General features: G+C 37.1%; 1 protein-coding gene and 1 pseudogene across 1 annotated transcript; both read left to right on the top strand.

Moving 5' to 3' along the window:
* The first annotated feature begins 9654 nt into the window (after positions 1 to 9654).
* Positions 9655 to 12778, top strand: LOC149381381 (pentatricopeptide repeat-containing protein At2g03880, mitochondrial pseudogene; annotated as a pseudogene).
* Positions 12779 to 13202: 424 nt separating this feature from the next.
* On the top strand, positions 13203 to 16641 carry NSL1 (MAC/Perforin domain-containing protein). Its single transcript, XM_089601832.1, has 7 exons — positions 13203 to 13658; positions 14392 to 14630; positions 14724 to 14916; positions 15002 to 15064; positions 15150 to 15333; positions 15657 to 15823; positions 15908 to 16641. Exons 1-7 carry the CDS (start codon positions 13410 to 13412, stop codon positions 16601 to 16603), a joined length of 1791 nt encoding a protein of 596 aa, XP_089457958.1. The 5' UTR covers positions 13203 to 13409; the 3' UTR covers positions 16604 to 16641.
* Positions 16642 to 16686: the final 45 nt, after the last annotated feature.

Raw genomic sequence — 16686 nt, 5'->3', positions numbered from 1 at the left:
ATATTTCTTAGTAAGAAAAAGCTGGGCCATGATGTCTGAAATCTCACAAAGAACCACGTTAACTTAGCGGCTCTTGAGCGAATTCTTTCAATTTTGTGACATGTTCTTCGACTAGTCTCTACGTGTTTTATAGTTCATTAGTCACCAAGCCAGTGATTGTTTGTTTTTATTAATATTGTTGAGCATCAAAAGAAAAAAAAAGCGAAAAAAAGAAAATACAAAAAAAGAGAAGAAAAAAACACATAGAAATAAAAAGAGTGTTTAATATATGCGATTTATGTTCTTTATTTATTCATCTTTAGTTAGTGGCGTGGTGTTCTATGATATTAGTTTTAGAGACTAGCATAGTCGAAGTTGAAAGGGGGGGGGGGGGGGACATTGGGAAACACGACTTATGAAAAGAAAACGTTCTCAAAAGGAGAAATTTTATGCCGTGAAAGGACGAGTGAAAAATTCACACAAGAGTTGATTTTTGGCGAGGAGTGAGTTGCTAGGTTGATGTTTAAGCCATAATTTTATCATATCCTACCATTAACTCTAGCCTAACATTACAAACCGACAAAACCCTATTGATTTTCTCGGTAATGTCTGGCATTAGTGGAGAGTGAGCGGATAAAAGCATTATGATGTTCGAGTAATGTATTTAATCTATTCTTTGAGTATTAGACATTAGAGGGCGTGAACGAACTTTCGATTTGATATCTCTCTATTTTGGGACACATTTCACGCACTTAAATTTTTTATTGGGAACATGTTGCAAATGTCACTTAGTCAATCTAAATATTTTTGGTTTCAAATGATAATTGACTCTGATTCGAAATTTTTTATTAAGTTGAGGAATTCAACTAACAGTTGACATGTTGCTAATTCTTTGGTGTGTTTATTTTTTATGTTTAGTTTTGTGTGTTGCTCGAGGACAAACAAATATTCATCGAGCTACGTGAAGAGAGATGGGTTCACGGTATTAGCATATATATATATATATATATATATATATATATATATATATATTAGTGTTATTATTATTATTATTGCGTGAGAGTAGATTAATCCTTTCTTAAATTTCCTTATTGTATAAACTTAAAGACTTATCTATTTCTCGATATTGAATATCATCTCGAAATCTTGTTTCTCACTATATTATCACACGGCCACAAGATTCATTATATCCGACTCATGATGAAGAGAATAGTTCAAACATATAGAGGGAACAAGGCATATGCTCGTGCTAGACAGAGCCAAAAGATTCATTATCTAAATCATATATCTATACTATTCATTTTACTATTAATATACTATTCATTTTCATTTTCATCTAATACGATCAAGCTTTAAATAGACTTTCACTATTTTATTACACTCGTGGGTGCTTTCACTTTACTGTTTTCTTTCTATTACGCATTTGTTTTACACACAAATATTCCTAACGTCTTCAGAATAGATTGATTCATCTTCTTTGTCCTCTTCCTTCTTCATTCGTGCGTACCTTAAATAAAAAAATGGCGTCTGAATCAAATCTAAGTGGTGGAGCAGTGTGTGGAATTGTCACATATACAAGTTCACTGGTAGGTTAAGGATTTAATGGTAATTATCTCGTCTATATTGATATTTTGACTTTTTGATCAGTAATATATATATATATATATATATATATATATATATATATATATATATATATATGTGTGTGTGTGTGTGTGTGTGTGTGTGTGTGTGTGTGTGTGTGAAGTTAATTACTGTATGAAATCAAGACTAAGAAATCATATCAGGCTCAACGTTTGTCTGCCTATGGAAAATCGACGAATATAACTCGCTTCGTTCAACATGCTGCATTCATATATTTTACACTAAAACCGTTTCTACAAAACTTAAACTATTTATATATTTTATCCTTTTAATCTTCTTTTATTTTTAATCTCATATTCTGTCTTAAAGGAGAACGTCGCCTTCCATATCTTAATGAAAAGTATAAAATATGAACTAACATATTATATGATGTGCTCCCTATAATTACTTTCTAAAAACATATAAAACACATTGGGTCACATGACCGTCTGGTATGATGATTCATAATTTCAAAAGAATATTCCAAACACTGCACATATCTTTAATAGAACCAAAATTATATAAATAAAAAGGATTAAATATGTCCGTGGAACGATTTTAGATTCGGGGGCTGCGTATTTTGTGATATATTATGTCAATATTAATTAGATTTATTTTTATATAGTCATGATGTGTTTCGAATTGATATAAAAATGAAAATAGCACAAAAGAAAAATAGAAAAGCCGAATCGATCGATATAAATATAAAAAGTTCAACGTCACACCACAACGAGTAAACTAAAATAGTGACGTAAAGAAACCGCCAAACTTTTCATTCAAACATGACAATCAAAGAAAAGAAACGAGAAAAGAAACTAAAACATGACCGATTGCAAAATGTGTTGGTAAAGTAAGCCTACCCAACCAACAGCTTGTAAGCAATAACAAAGTAGTAGTAAGCTTCACGAACCGCACATTTCATCTGCTCCGTTGTAAAGTAGATCGCGTCCTTCCACTCATCATCTGTCAGTGTTCGAAGTTGAGGCTTCACGTCCACACCGACTTGGGCACCCAGTTGTTCCAGATTGTATGATCGCATTTCGGGTTTCTTCAACACTCGACAACCTAAATAACCTAACCCCAAACACGATTTGCAACTATAATAACCATAATCGTATACATCAATCAAATCCTTGGTTAGTTTATCGGAGTTGAGTGCCGCGAAACAGATAGTTTCGTCGGACAAAAACTTGTTCAAGCTATTCGACATTCCAGAGGCACGCAAGTCAATCATCAAGCATTGAGAAGCGGTACACAAATATAACCATCTGTAATAGCTCTGATTTGAATGTTTCTGGTATAAACTGATTCCGACGATACGCTTATTTCCTAAAGAAGACTGGAATTCAGACAGTTTCTGGATAATAATGGCAGAAGTGTTGATCACGGTGACTCTCAGATTACCGTCACCAAATCGAATATTGTAATCCATTTTTGACAGGAAAGCCACGGGTACCATGATATGATGTATATTTTATTCTACTCCTTAAACTTCACACAGCTATACGCTATATATAGGCACTCTCTTTTAACTCTAGTGCATGGACGTTTACTATTCTCATGTACCAGGCTGCTGCGTTGAATCGTCACTAAACATAATATCACTAAAGTCATGTAAGTGCGTTTTGAATATTTTGATGTTCGATCTAATTATTATTTAGAAAATATGGAAAGTCGAATTGATGATGTATAACTATCGAATATCTCATACTCATTTACTGTACGATCGTTCTTGCCTCTTCAAAACTTTTAACCTATTGGCAAAACGTATTTCATGTCCCTTCTCTTCTCTTAATTAACCGTTTGATACGTGTGTGTAAATAACAATTTTGTGCATTTAAAGTTGTTAAAAAAACTTACCCAAGGGTATCATGATGTGTGCCTTTGCTCTTTCTTCTGCCCTTAGGGTTATGTAGAGTACAAAGAGGGACGCTCAGTCTTGGAAACAGTATATTTGAAACTTGACTAGATCTAGTTATTATTAAAAAAAAAAAAAAACCCGACTAGATGTAATATTATCCCTCATTAATCCATGGGGATATGGAAAGCCTTTTAGCAGAATATGATAAGTTCAATTAAATAAGATGCAATAGCCAATAGTTGTCGCATTAACTGTATGGATTGGTCGTACGTACGTTCTGCCTTTTCAATTCAAAACATGGATGATATGTTATTAAACGATAGGAGATCATACGAGTATAAGTGAATATGTGATCATTAAGATATCTATCTGTAAGATGTAACATATTAATAAGGAAAGATGAAAGGCTTTATATATAAACTCTATATATTTTTATGCACGTGACTTATCTAACTGAAATACGTGCATTATATTCATCAACAAAGATTAAGATCAACTATCTTTATTTAAGTAGCGGAATAATGGATAAACTAAACAAAGAAAAAAAAATGTGTTTTTAAACAGAATTGACTATTCGACTAGAATAATCAAATTATCAAATTGTATCGTCATTCTCTAATGAAACTTATTATGTATATTAGAATCCTAAAAAATACCTTATTAACAACGAAATTTGTTCCAATACAAATTACAATGACAAAATATGTCATTTTAGCAAAATATAAAAACAGAATATAATATCAATAAACTCTGGATAATAAAAAGAACTATTTTCATAAGACCATCTCCAACCCACACTATTTTAGTGTGGGAAGTGATATTTATAGTGTGAATTTTGCTCCAACTAACACTATATTTTTTGCATCAAAATAGTGAAAAAAATGGTGTGGTGAATAGTGTATCACCCAATTTGGTGTTAGACTATTCATTCACACTATTTTGGTGCAACAAAATTTTTAATTACAAATTCAACCTCAAACAAAATATAATTTATAATTTTGACCCTATTTAGAAAATTTATAAATAAATTACTTATTAATAATTAAAAAAAGAAAAATAAGATAACATTAATAAAATATATAGCATTAATTAAATACAATACATGCCAAATAAAATACACCCCGATTATACTAATATGATACAAGTACAATCTCAATCAAAATTAAACTTACTACACATGACATAATTGAAATGTTACGTATTTTATGTGAGGAGTATATTAATGGTACCGAGTAGCGAGTATCAACGTTTTTTGTGTGTTTTTTTCATATGCATGTTTCTTTTATCTTTAATTTATTTTAAGTAATAAAACAAAGGTGTGTATAAAAACAAAGAAAATAATAAAGAAATCTAAAAAATACTTTAAGGAATCGCATCAATTCAAGCTTATAAGTATATGATAATTGTGTATAAAACGTACTTGTCAATCTTATATGCTCATTGTAGACAGAAACTCGAGGTTAATTTGGTGTGTAGTGTTTTTTGTTGATGTTGAACTTTGTCATCCATTAATACTAAAATTGTGGGCCTGTATAGTTAATTTGGTTCAGGCCGAGATGGAGACCTCGTAGCCCGGATGGCAAAGCTCACGAAGGGTTACCGGACTGAAGCCCTCTTTCAGGCCTTAGCTCGGTACTATGAATCATTTCGTGACCGAGTTCCTCAGCCCGCAATAAGCATTCTCCCCAGGTCACTGTGTGCTCGAGTGGTTGGTTGCTGAAGACTACTTCTAATGTGCGACGTGGTCCTGCGAGTTCACCAATCAACCTCAAGAGCTATAAATAGGAGATCATGGAGCTTATTTTTTACCGGAAAAATTGTACAAAATAGTCATTTGAAACTTATTGATTAGCAAAATAGCCAAGGTTTCAACTTTTCAGCAAAGTAGCCAAAGTTACGTTTTCAAACAAATTTTGACAGCAAATATTAATTTTTTTTGACGATTATTATAAGCAATTTATCACTTTCAAAAAATTAATCTTGGGTTTAAATTTTTTTTTTTTAAATCAACTTACTGCACATTTTGGCTATTTCACTAAAATAAGACAAACCTTAACTATTTTGCAAATTCATAACATTAAATTGTCTATTTAGCTACATCATCATTTTTTTTTACCATTTTTAGCTTATTATATTCTTACGCTTATATTGTGACCCAAGCTGCCATTTCTTGATATTTTATTGCCATTCTTTGTTATTTCGGTCATTTATTATTCACGTCTTTATTTTGATAATTTATTATTCACATACGAACTATCATTTAATAAAAAAGGCCAAGACCCATCTTTCTATTATCATTTAAGTACTTATATTTTTGCCTATTTCTTCTCCAAATTAGATATGATCTCGTAACGAAATTTTGAGGTCCACTTAAAAATTTTAATTGAACATTCTCTGTGAATTTTCACGACAACATTTTTGCTTAATCCTTATGGTCTATATATATAAGTACTGCATTAAATAACTTTTCGGAAACATCAGCCTTGGCCCTTGCATTCAAAGTTGACTAGATGTATTGCATGAATCTGTACTCATTAATCATTTATGATATGATTAGTGATAATAAGTTAAAGATATACATAAGTTATCGTAAATGCCATACTCGTTCCATGTGATCAGATTAGTGATAATAAAAGGATAAATAAAATTAAACAAAGGAAAAAAAAAGTTTCAGCAGCTTATTAGTATAATAACAATCAAGTTAAAAGAGAGAAGTTGTCAAGACACTAGAACAAGAAATGGATTTTACAATGCTCAATTTCCGTCGTTGAAATCCATGCTTTCACGACTGAAGTTATTTTCCAATATTGTAAGAAAATTAAAAACAGCACTTATCTTATTCAACAGGAAAAACTATTTTCGTCGTAAAATTGGGTATGTCCTTTCCAAGACGGAAAAAAACTTCCGTGTTGGAAAGTCCGTTGTATAAGCGATAATTTGTAGTTCAAATTGAAACCAAATTATCAGTTTAAAATTAAACTTTACTAGTAAAAAAACTGTTAACTCTCCTTTCTATAATTTTTTTTTTAATGAAATGTACAATACTCTATAAGAATTCTGTTTTTTAATTAAAATATTAATTTACTTTACAGTTTGATTTAACGATAAAATTTCTGGTTGCCGTCTCTTTTGACCATTTAAAATTAATTTAAATATTTGATTTAAATTTGACTTACGATTAATTCAACCGGTTAAATTAATACATATATATATATGACATATATATATATATATATATATATATATATATATATGTGTGTGTGACTTGTGTGAATGTTGAATTTGTTACTTCAAAATACATGCATAAAAGTTAAACCAAAAACAATATATACGTAACCAAAAACTTCATTCAAACATAATAACAGTCTTTATAAAATAAAGAGACAGAAACTACTACATAACCGATTATCAGAACCCACTCAATCAATCAACAACTTGTCAGCGATAACAAAGGCGTAGTAAACATCGTGGACCGCACATTTTACCTCCTCCTCCGAAAAGTACATCGCATTGCTCCACTTGAGACTCGCCAAGCCTCGCAGTTGAGGCTTCAGGTCGATGCCAACTAGGCCAGCCAGTTGTTCCAGCTTGTACAATTGAGCTTCGAGCTTGTGAAGAACCCGAGAAGCCAAATATCCCAATCCCACACATGTTTTGCAAGCAGTCTCACCCAAATAACACTTTATTACATGGCATGCGTCCGAGTCAAGTGTCACGAAGCAGATAGTTTCATCCGACAAAAAATTCTTCAAAGTACCCTTGCAAAGATAATCAGTGCTCAATGGACTCCAATCAATCACCAAGCAGTGAGTACCACTGCACAAAAAGAACCAGCAACCCAAATAATCCTGGTGGAAGCCAACTCCAACGATACGCCTCTTAAAAGAAGATTTGAATTCAGCAAATTTCTGTCGTAGCATACAAGGTTCTTCGATCACGTCGACGATCAGATTACCAGCACCAAACCGAACAACGTATCTATTCATTTTCGACCGAAAATCCCAGGGTATCATGATGTGCGTCTGTGCGTTTCCATTAAGGTCGTGCACTATATATATATATATATATATATATATATATATATATATAGATACATTACTACTTTGGAAACAGTAGCCTTGAAATTAATGTATTCTCTCGCTCATTAATCCACGGGGATATGAAAAGTGTTTTTTGTGCGCAGAAATGCAGAATATGGTCATTTGAATTAAATAAGGTGCATTAGTTGTCATAGTTATCATAGGCATTAAATGGAGGGATTGGTCATTAGTGACTCATACGTAATGTTCGCGCCTCTTCAATTCAAAACTTGAAACATTCATTGTTATCCAACAATAGTGTTGATGACTGGAGATTCTACGAGATATATGTGATCTTTATTAATACTTCTGTACTCTGTAATGCATATAAGTTGTAACATATTAAATTATTAAGAACGAAAGATGAAAGGCTTATACTCTATAATCTATATCTATAAATAAACATAAGTTAACACGGAGAAAAAAAAATGCTATATCACTATAATAATAATCAAGTAGATATTTGACAAAAATTGATTCAAAAGTCATGATATTTGAATTCTGCGTAAATTTTTAAAAAATAATAATAACACTAATGATAATAATATGACAATAATAATACCATTCCGCCCAAAATGTCATCTTATCTCATTTTGTCTCACTTCATCTCGCACTAATTATCTTATGTATTGCCCGACGTTATCTGTCTTTATACAACCTAATGATAAGAGTGAGAAGTTAAGGCTACTTTTGTAGAATGTGTTCTAAATTTTGTCATTGTTGACTAAAATAAATTAATATTGTAACTTTTTAGCCATATTCCGCCAAATTTAAATATCAAGTCATTCTAATGAAAGTTATTATGTATCTTCTATCCATAAAATAATTAAATAAAAGAGGAATTAGGGTGAAATAATACTTAATGCTTTAATCTGGATAAACTTAACTACTCATTTTTTTTTTCGTCGATGAAAATACATAATGTTACGATTTGGTTCCTCCGTTACTACTTTGTTGTTAATTGTCACGTGTCACAAATATGTGATTTTTAAATAAAATATTTAATAAAAAAACTCATTTAAAATAATAACAAACATCATAAAAAAAAGTTTTAAAAAAAAAAACAATCCTACAGTAAAGACAACAGAGTTCGGTTGTTAGGACCGTGATTCTCCCCAACCGTGACCAAAATTCCAAAGCCCCAAAATTCTCGCCGGACCTCAGAGCACTCTACTCCGCTAGACTCTCTCTCGCCGGAAACTCTATCTTCTTCCTCGACGAGTCCTGCTCCGATTTCGTCGACCGCGAGCCGTTTCCCGCTCTTGGTCTGGTCCTCAAGTAGCAGAGATCCACCAGCGAGAGGACGTCGACGGGATTCCTCATGCACGTGGAGTTGAACATGAAAATCGTGGGTCGTGCTACTATGTATCTTAAAACACTAATCACCCAATTTTGTCTCGTATGTTCAAGTTCAAAGACACAAAATAATCTCTAATATCGTGATATTTAATTGTTCTTCTGAAATTAAAATAAAAGTGGTCAGATTAATAAAATGAGATTAAAAAGAAACATACACCAGCTCACGATGATGAACATGGTCTAATGGTCTATTGTGCTTGTACTGTAAAAAAAATTAAAAAAAAAATGGGAGAGGAACCAAATCGTAACACTAGGGGGCCGTTTGGTTTAGTTTTCTAAACTCGTTTTCTGTTTTTAAATTCTGTTTTCTGATTCTAATTTTTAAATTTAAAAAACAGATTTAGAATTACGTTTCAGAATATTTTAAATGTTGTTTGGTTATGTTTTCCATTCAATTGTATAGAGATAAAATAGAAAACAACTTTTCATTGTTTTCTGTTTTCTAAACAAATTTCAAAGAAAACAGAAACATGATTCTAAATCTGTTTTCTGAATTTATAACCAAACAGGTTTTCTAAAACTATTTTCTAGAATTTAGAATCAGAAAACAGAAAATGATTTTGGAAAAGTTAACCAAACAGCCCCTAGGTATTTTCATCGGAAAAAAAAGAATAAATAGTTAAGTGTGTTCAAATCAAAACATTAAATATTTTTGTCGTCATTATCTCTAAAAAAAATGCATTATTTGTTGAACGGCCAAGATTATTGTAAAAAGTGCTAGCAAAAAAAAAAAGGAAAAAAAAGTTTAAATGTAAAAAGTACGCATTCACCAAATCTAAAAAGTACAAGAATCCGAAGTACAAACTATGCGATGCGTCGATCAAATAGTAGGTGTCCTAACCAATAAGTTAAATTCCAACGGATAATGATTTATTTAGTTTTCCTTTCCCTCCAAAACCCTCTTCTTCAACGACTTTACCACTCATTTCAAACCACAGCTCTCTCTACCAGACACGTTCAAACCTCTGCCAGATCATTCAACAACAGAGACCCACGTTTCGCCAATATTCTTCCCTTAATCCAAGACGAAATACTCACAATCAGTTCCTACTCTAAGTTCGTGTCTCAATGCACTCCCAAGACTCTACGTTCGACCATGGAAGTCCATGCCCATATTCTCAGTTTCAGATTCTCAGACAACAAGACTCCGAGGAGCCATTTCTTCCCTCTGTATTCGATATTCCGTGGTTTCGCGTCTGCACAGAAGCTGTTCGGTGAAAGTCCCGAACCGGACTCAAGTTGTTCGCTTTTGAAGCCCTCTTCTTTGCAGATATTGGGATATGCCCAAAACGGGCTCGCTTTCGAAGCCCTCTTGACATATCGGAATATGCACTCATCAGGTATAAAGTGCGACGAGTTTGCCTTTCCGAACGTTTTAAAGGCGTGTTCGGTCACAAAAAATCTAACTTTAGGGAAGCAAATCCATGGGGTCGCTGTGCTCACGGGTCTCAACACTGACGTTTTCGTGGCAAATACTTTGGTCGTTATGTACGCAAAATGCGGTGAGTTTTGGGAGTCGAGGAGGCTCTTTGACACGATACTGGAACGTGACGTTGTTTCTTGGAATGCCCTCTTTTCTTGTTACGTGCAGAGAGATTTTTGCAGAGAGGCTGTGGATTTGTTTTCCGATATGATTAAGAGTGGAATAAGGCCTAATGAGTTCAGCCTCTCTAGTTTGATAAATGCTTGTGCAGGTCTAGGTGAAGATATCCAGGGAAGAAAAATTCACGGGTTTTTGATCAAGCTCGGGTACGGATCAGACCCGTTCTCCGCGAATTCCTTGGTCGACATGTATGCGAAAGTAGGAGCGCTCAAAGATTCGGTCACTGCTTTTGAGGAGATTTTGAAACCCGATGTTGTCGCTTGGAACGCCGTGATAGCTGGTTGTGTACATCACGATGATCACCGATGTGCTTTACAATTGATCAGGGACATGACTAGACTCAGAGTCTGCCCAAATGTCTATACGTTTTCAAGTGCTCTTAAAGTTTGTGCCGGATTAGGTCTCAGACGATTGGGATGTGAATTACATTGTAAGTTGATAAAGATGAACATCAAGTTTGATGCTTTCATACACGTTGGGCTGATCGATATGTATTCCAAGTGTGGTACGATGAGATACGCAAGGCTAGTTCATTCATGGATGCCGAGTAAGAGTTTGATAGCGTGGAATGCCATAATCTCAGGCCATTCACAGAACAACGAAGACATGGAATCTCTCTGCAGTTTCCTCGGAATGTATAACAAAGGGAGTGGTTTTAATCACACTACTCTATCCTTGGTCCTGAAATCAACAGCCACACTGCAAGACATCAGGTTTTGCGAACAAATTCACGCGGTTTCTGTGAAATCAGGCTTGCGATCAAATATTTACGTTGTGAACAGCCTCGTCGATACATACGCGAAATGTAGCCGAGTAGAGGAATCGGTGAGGGTTTTCGAAGAGTGCCCCGACGGAGATTTAGTGTCTTTCACATCCATGGTCACTGGTTACGCTCAGTCCGGCCAAGGCGAAGAAGCTCTGAAACTCTATTCGAAGATGCGAGAGAAACGAATCAAACCCGATTCGTTTCTCTGCAGCTCTCTCCTGAACGCCTGCGCAAATCTGTCGGCGTACGAGCAAGGGAAACAAATCCACGTTCACATCCTCAAGTTCGGGTACATGTCCGACTTGTACGCCGGGAATTCTCTGGTCAACATGTACGCAAAATGCGGAAGCATAGAGGACGCGAATCGGTCTTTCTCGGAGATACCCGAGAGAGGAATAGTCTCGTGGTCCGCGATGATCGGTGGGCTAGCTCAACACGGGCACGGCCGAAAGGCTCTGAATCTCTTCGATCGGATGATAAAACACGGGGTTCGGCCGAACCACATTACTCTCGTCAGCGTTCTCTGCGCCTGCAATCACGCGGGATTGATAAACGAGGCGAAAAAGTACTTCGAGTCAATGAGAGAGATTCACGGGATCGAACCGACGGAAGAGCATTATGCTTGCATGATCGACCTCCTCGGCCGAGCTGGGAAGCTAGACGAAGCAGTGAAGCTCGTGGACGAAATGCCGTTCCAAGCGAGCTCGTCTGTTTGGGGAGCGCTCTTGGGGGCCGCGAGGATCCACAAAGACGTCGAGCTCGGTCAACGCTCGGCCGAGATGCTGTTGACTCTCGACCCGGAAAAATCCGGTACCCTTGTCCTTCTCGCAAATATCTACGCCTCGGTCGGGCTTTGGGACGAGGTGGCGAGCGTGAGGAAGACAATGAGACACAGGAAGGTGAAGAAGGAACCGGGAGTGAGCTGGATTGAGGTGAGAGACGAGGTACACACGTTTACGGTCGGAGATTCGAGCCATTCGAGGAGCGAAGAGATATACGCGAAGCTAGACGAGGTGAGAGAGATGGTTGGAAGAGCCGGGTATGTTCCGATGGTGGAGTTCGATCTTCATGACGTGGAGAGGAGCGAGAAGGAGCGGAATCTGTGGCTCCACAGCGAGAAGATCGCGGTGGCTTTCGGGCTGATTTCGACTCCGCCGGGGACTCCCGTTCGGGTGAAGAAGAACTTGCGGGTCTGCGTGGATTGCCACACCGCGTTCAAGTTCGTGTCGGAAGTCGTTTCGAGGGAGATTGTTTTGAGAGACACCAATAGGTTCCACCATTTCAGGGATGGCTTGTGTTCTTGTGGGGATTATTGGTGAATCTCTTTTGTTTGGTTGTGCAGTGTTAGTGTACTCTCTTTCTCTTTTCCTTGTATATCTATATTTTTATTTAACTGAGAGGGAAACCAAAAGAAGATGGTAAATGGTATAAAATTTTTGCACTTGAAAAGGAAAAAAAAAAGGCTTTTTAGAGAAGTTACGATGAAAAGAGTGTTTGAATCACACATTGACAGATCAATAAGAATACATTTTCAAAAAGACAGATCAATAAGAATTAAATCAATGTGATCTGTTGACTTTCTCTGGGTCTAAAATTCTTTTGATTTTAGATGGTTGTCTTTTCATATTTAGTTTTGTTGTTGATGAGTCGGTTGAAAAGAAAAAAATATATATATCAAATGTTCAAAAAAAATTATTTATTGGTTCCTTCACAAAGTGTGACCATTTTCCTTTTTATACTGAATTTTCTATTTCTTACGAAAGTGAAGTCTCTAAAAGTAAAAGTAAACTAACCAAAAAAATGTATGAATATTCTTGATTCTCTTGCCACCCTCGTTTATTCTGCTTCAACGACCCGTAAGTCAACGGAGACAAGTTGGTCAGTCAAACACTCACACTCTGTTTACAAAACAAGACAAGATAGTTAAGACCAAGAATAGGACGTACGTAGAGTAGAGAGCTGAATCATTCAAAGTTCAAACCCTTCGTAGTCACGGACCAGAGAGAGAGAGAGAGAGACGAAGACCAAGACTCTATATCAATCAACAATGGCTTTTGCTTTTGCATTCGCTTATATCAAGATCTCACTTCACAGAGAGCTCAGAACAAAGAAGAAGAAGGAGATCGTGGGTATTTTCCGATGGACCCGAAATCAGCGGCGGAGAAGGCGGTTTCGGCGATCGGGTTCGGGTACGATCTGCGCAACGACGCGAGGCTGGCTTCGTGCAAGCCGGGTCTGAATGGGTCGAGGCTGATAGAGCTCGACCCGACCCGGAAAAGAGACCTCGTCGTTCCAGGCGGGGTCGTGCTTGCTGACGTGTCCTCCTCCATCAACTGCGATAAGGGCGAGCGCACCAGATTCCACTCCCACGTTCTCTCCTTCAACCAGGTCTCTCTCTCTCTCTAGTTCAATTGTTTTCCTTTTAATTCAGAGCAAAAAAATAAATTGTTTTCTTTTGATGGGCAAGTTTTGTGTGCGTGTGTGTGTGACTGTGAATAAAGCCAAAGCTTCACTACTCAAGAGCTGCCAATATGGCAGTACGAATGTTCAGAGAGACATCGAACTTTTTAAGCGTACAATCAGACATTAAAAAAAAACAAACAAAAACAAAAAACTGGATACTCATTATTTACCTTTTAGTGTCTTTTCTGAGACACCCGAAAAATTGAGAAATGATCCAATTTTTTTTAAAACGGAATTTCTTTTTCAGTAAAACTGAACCGATGACTGAGTGTTTAGTTAACTATTCACTAATGATTTCTCTAATTTTTCAAGAGATGACTCTCTTTGAGAAAATTCTCATTAGTTCTCTTGTAGTATTGTGAGTTCTCATAAATTGAGAGTTCTCTTTTTAGTATTTAGAACAAGATCACTGCTGTGGTGGCTATGAAAGACCATAGCTACTCTTTCGTATTATTTTTAGTGAGCTATATTTTTTAGTTTTAACTTGCAAGAACAATAATTACTGGGCTCTGTGCCGGCTTAATATTCTTAAATAACCAAAACAAAGTGAATAAATTGGAGTTATAAAAAGATTGTAGGTGCTACTATGTTTCGAGTATGTACAGTATTTGTGCCTATGGCTGTACCACTTAATGATTTTTTTTTTTTGGGGGGACAGATGTCGGAACATTTCAACAAGGAACAGTCATTATCGGGTAAAATTCCGTGCGGGAAGTTCAACGCGGAGTTCGGGTTCACGGGATTGTGGCAGAAAGACGCAGCGACCACAAAGAGCCTAGCGTTCGATGGGTGGTTCATCACTCTCTATAACATCGAGCTCGATCGCTCCCACATCACGCTTTCCAAACAAGTCATACAAGACGTTCCCACCTCCTGGGACCCACATGCCCTCGCCGAGTACGACTCTTTGATAAATAAATAAAATCCAAAAAAATGTTTGTTGCTAACAAGTTTCGGTTAACTTACAAGACAAGTAACATGAATTTGCAGGTTTATCGAGAAATATGGGACCCACATAGTAGTCGGGGTGAAGATGGGCGGTAAAGATGTGGTCCACGTAAAGCAGTTACAAAAGTCAACTCTTCCGCCGAGCGAAGTGCAGAAACGGTTGAAGGAATTAGCTGACGAGAAGTTCTCCGAAGATTCAAAAGCGCTTCCTTGTAAATCACCACAAAAAAGAAAGGTATTGAACTACTTTCAATCGCTTTTCTTGCGGATCGTGAATTTCATCTTGTATTTGACATTCTATATCTTATTTGTCGTTTCAGGAAGTACAATACCCAGTGCGATTGGATCGCCGTTCTTCGGTCGTAACTCACACAATCAAAGATGTAAGCTTTTCCTCTTTTTTTCACAGACATTTTACTAGGGATCTTATTAGGTTAATCAATTTTGATCAACTCTTTTTTTTCTCAGGACGTTATGAGTATTTATGTCCGGAAAGGAGGCATCGACACGGGTCAAAGCCATAATGATTGGCTTTCAACCGTATCGCAATCACCGAACGTCGTGTCGATGTCCTTTGTGCCAATCACTTCGCTCTTAGGTGGGGTCCACGGCAACGGCTTTCTAATTCACGCGGTCAATCTGTACCTTAGATGTAAGTTTCCGGGTTTCAAATTCTCCACTGGACTGTTTAATTGTCGAGACCTAATTGAGAATGACGATTCGCAAGAGCCTTAAAATCCAAAACCATCTTCAGTTATACGTCCATTTACAGAAAGTCTGATTACCAAAAACCTCAATATTACATTCTCCGAAATGAGACCGATTGAGGTTTCTTTATTTGGTTTATTTTTTTCCTGCCTGAAAGACGTGATGACAGAAAACCGTATTTTTCTGCCGCGTAAGAGCAAATGTTTCTTTGAGTTGTATCATACAATTTTGGACACTTTATTAATTTTTCTCACCGCTTTTTTGCAGATAAACCACAGATAGAAGAACTCCAACAGTTTTTTGAATTTCAGTTACCGCGGCAATGGGCTCCAGCGTATGGCGATTTTCCACTCTCTCTTAAGCACAGACACCGTTCTTCCCCGTCTCTACAGTTTTCATTTATGGGCCCAAAACTATATGTCAACACTATGAAGGTACGCAAATTATACTTATCTTTGGAAAATCTGAGGAATTGAGAAAAATTTGATTCTCATGGCTCTCGGTTTTGAACTTATTAGGTCGACTCGGGAAGCCGACCAGTGACAGGACTCAGGCTATACCTCGAAGGCAAGAGAAGCAACCACTTGGCGATCCATCTCCAACACCTCTCCACTCTCCCAAAGAGCTTTCGAATAATCCCCGACGAGCGCGGGACCCACGAGCCCGTGGACCGAGCCTACTTCGAGCCCGTAAAGTCGAGCGTGTTCTCGCACGTGTGCACGGCCCCGGTGGAGCACCCCGGGGCCTGCATCGACGACCTTCACGTCTTCGTCGTCACAAAGGCGTGGTTCGAGGTCAAGAAGGTCGGGATGAGGAAAGTCCTCTTCCTCAGGCTCGGATTCTCCGCCGTCGAATCCGCCAAGATGCGACGGTCCGAGTGGGAAGGGCCCGCCAGCTCGTCGCGTAAGTCGGGGTACCTCTCGTCGTTGTTGATCAGCACGAGATTCAGTGCGGGTTTGTATCCTCCGCGGGAGAGAACGGTGAAAGTGGACGTGAACTCGGCCGTATACCCCGAGGGCCCACCGTTACCTTCGAAGGCCCCGAAAATGGCGAGCTTTATAGACACGGCGGAGAAGATGAGAGGCCCCGAGGACCCGCCGGGGTACTGGGTCGTCACAGGAGCAAAGTTGTGTGTTGAAGACGGAAGAATTTCGGTCAAGGTCAAGTACACGTTGTTGATCATTTTGACAGAAGAGTCCATGTTGTTTATGTAGAGACACCAGACATAAGAAGGAACACCAATATTTTGTTATACTCTAGAATTCGATGTCAGATTTTGTTGTGGACATCTTCTAGA

The sequence above is a fragment of the Urtica dioica genome, chromosome 11 (assembly GCF_054948205.1).
Source record: "Urtica dioica subsp. dioica isolate 48M chromosome 11, U.dioica_male_clone48M_v1_H2, whole genome shotgun sequence".
Classification (NCBI taxonomy): domain Eukaryota; kingdom Viridiplantae; phylum Streptophyta; class Magnoliopsida; order Rosales; family Urticaceae; genus Urtica; species Urtica dioica.
Note: the sequence above shows the minus strand (reverse complement) of the source record. Positions and strands in the feature narration are given on the sequence as shown.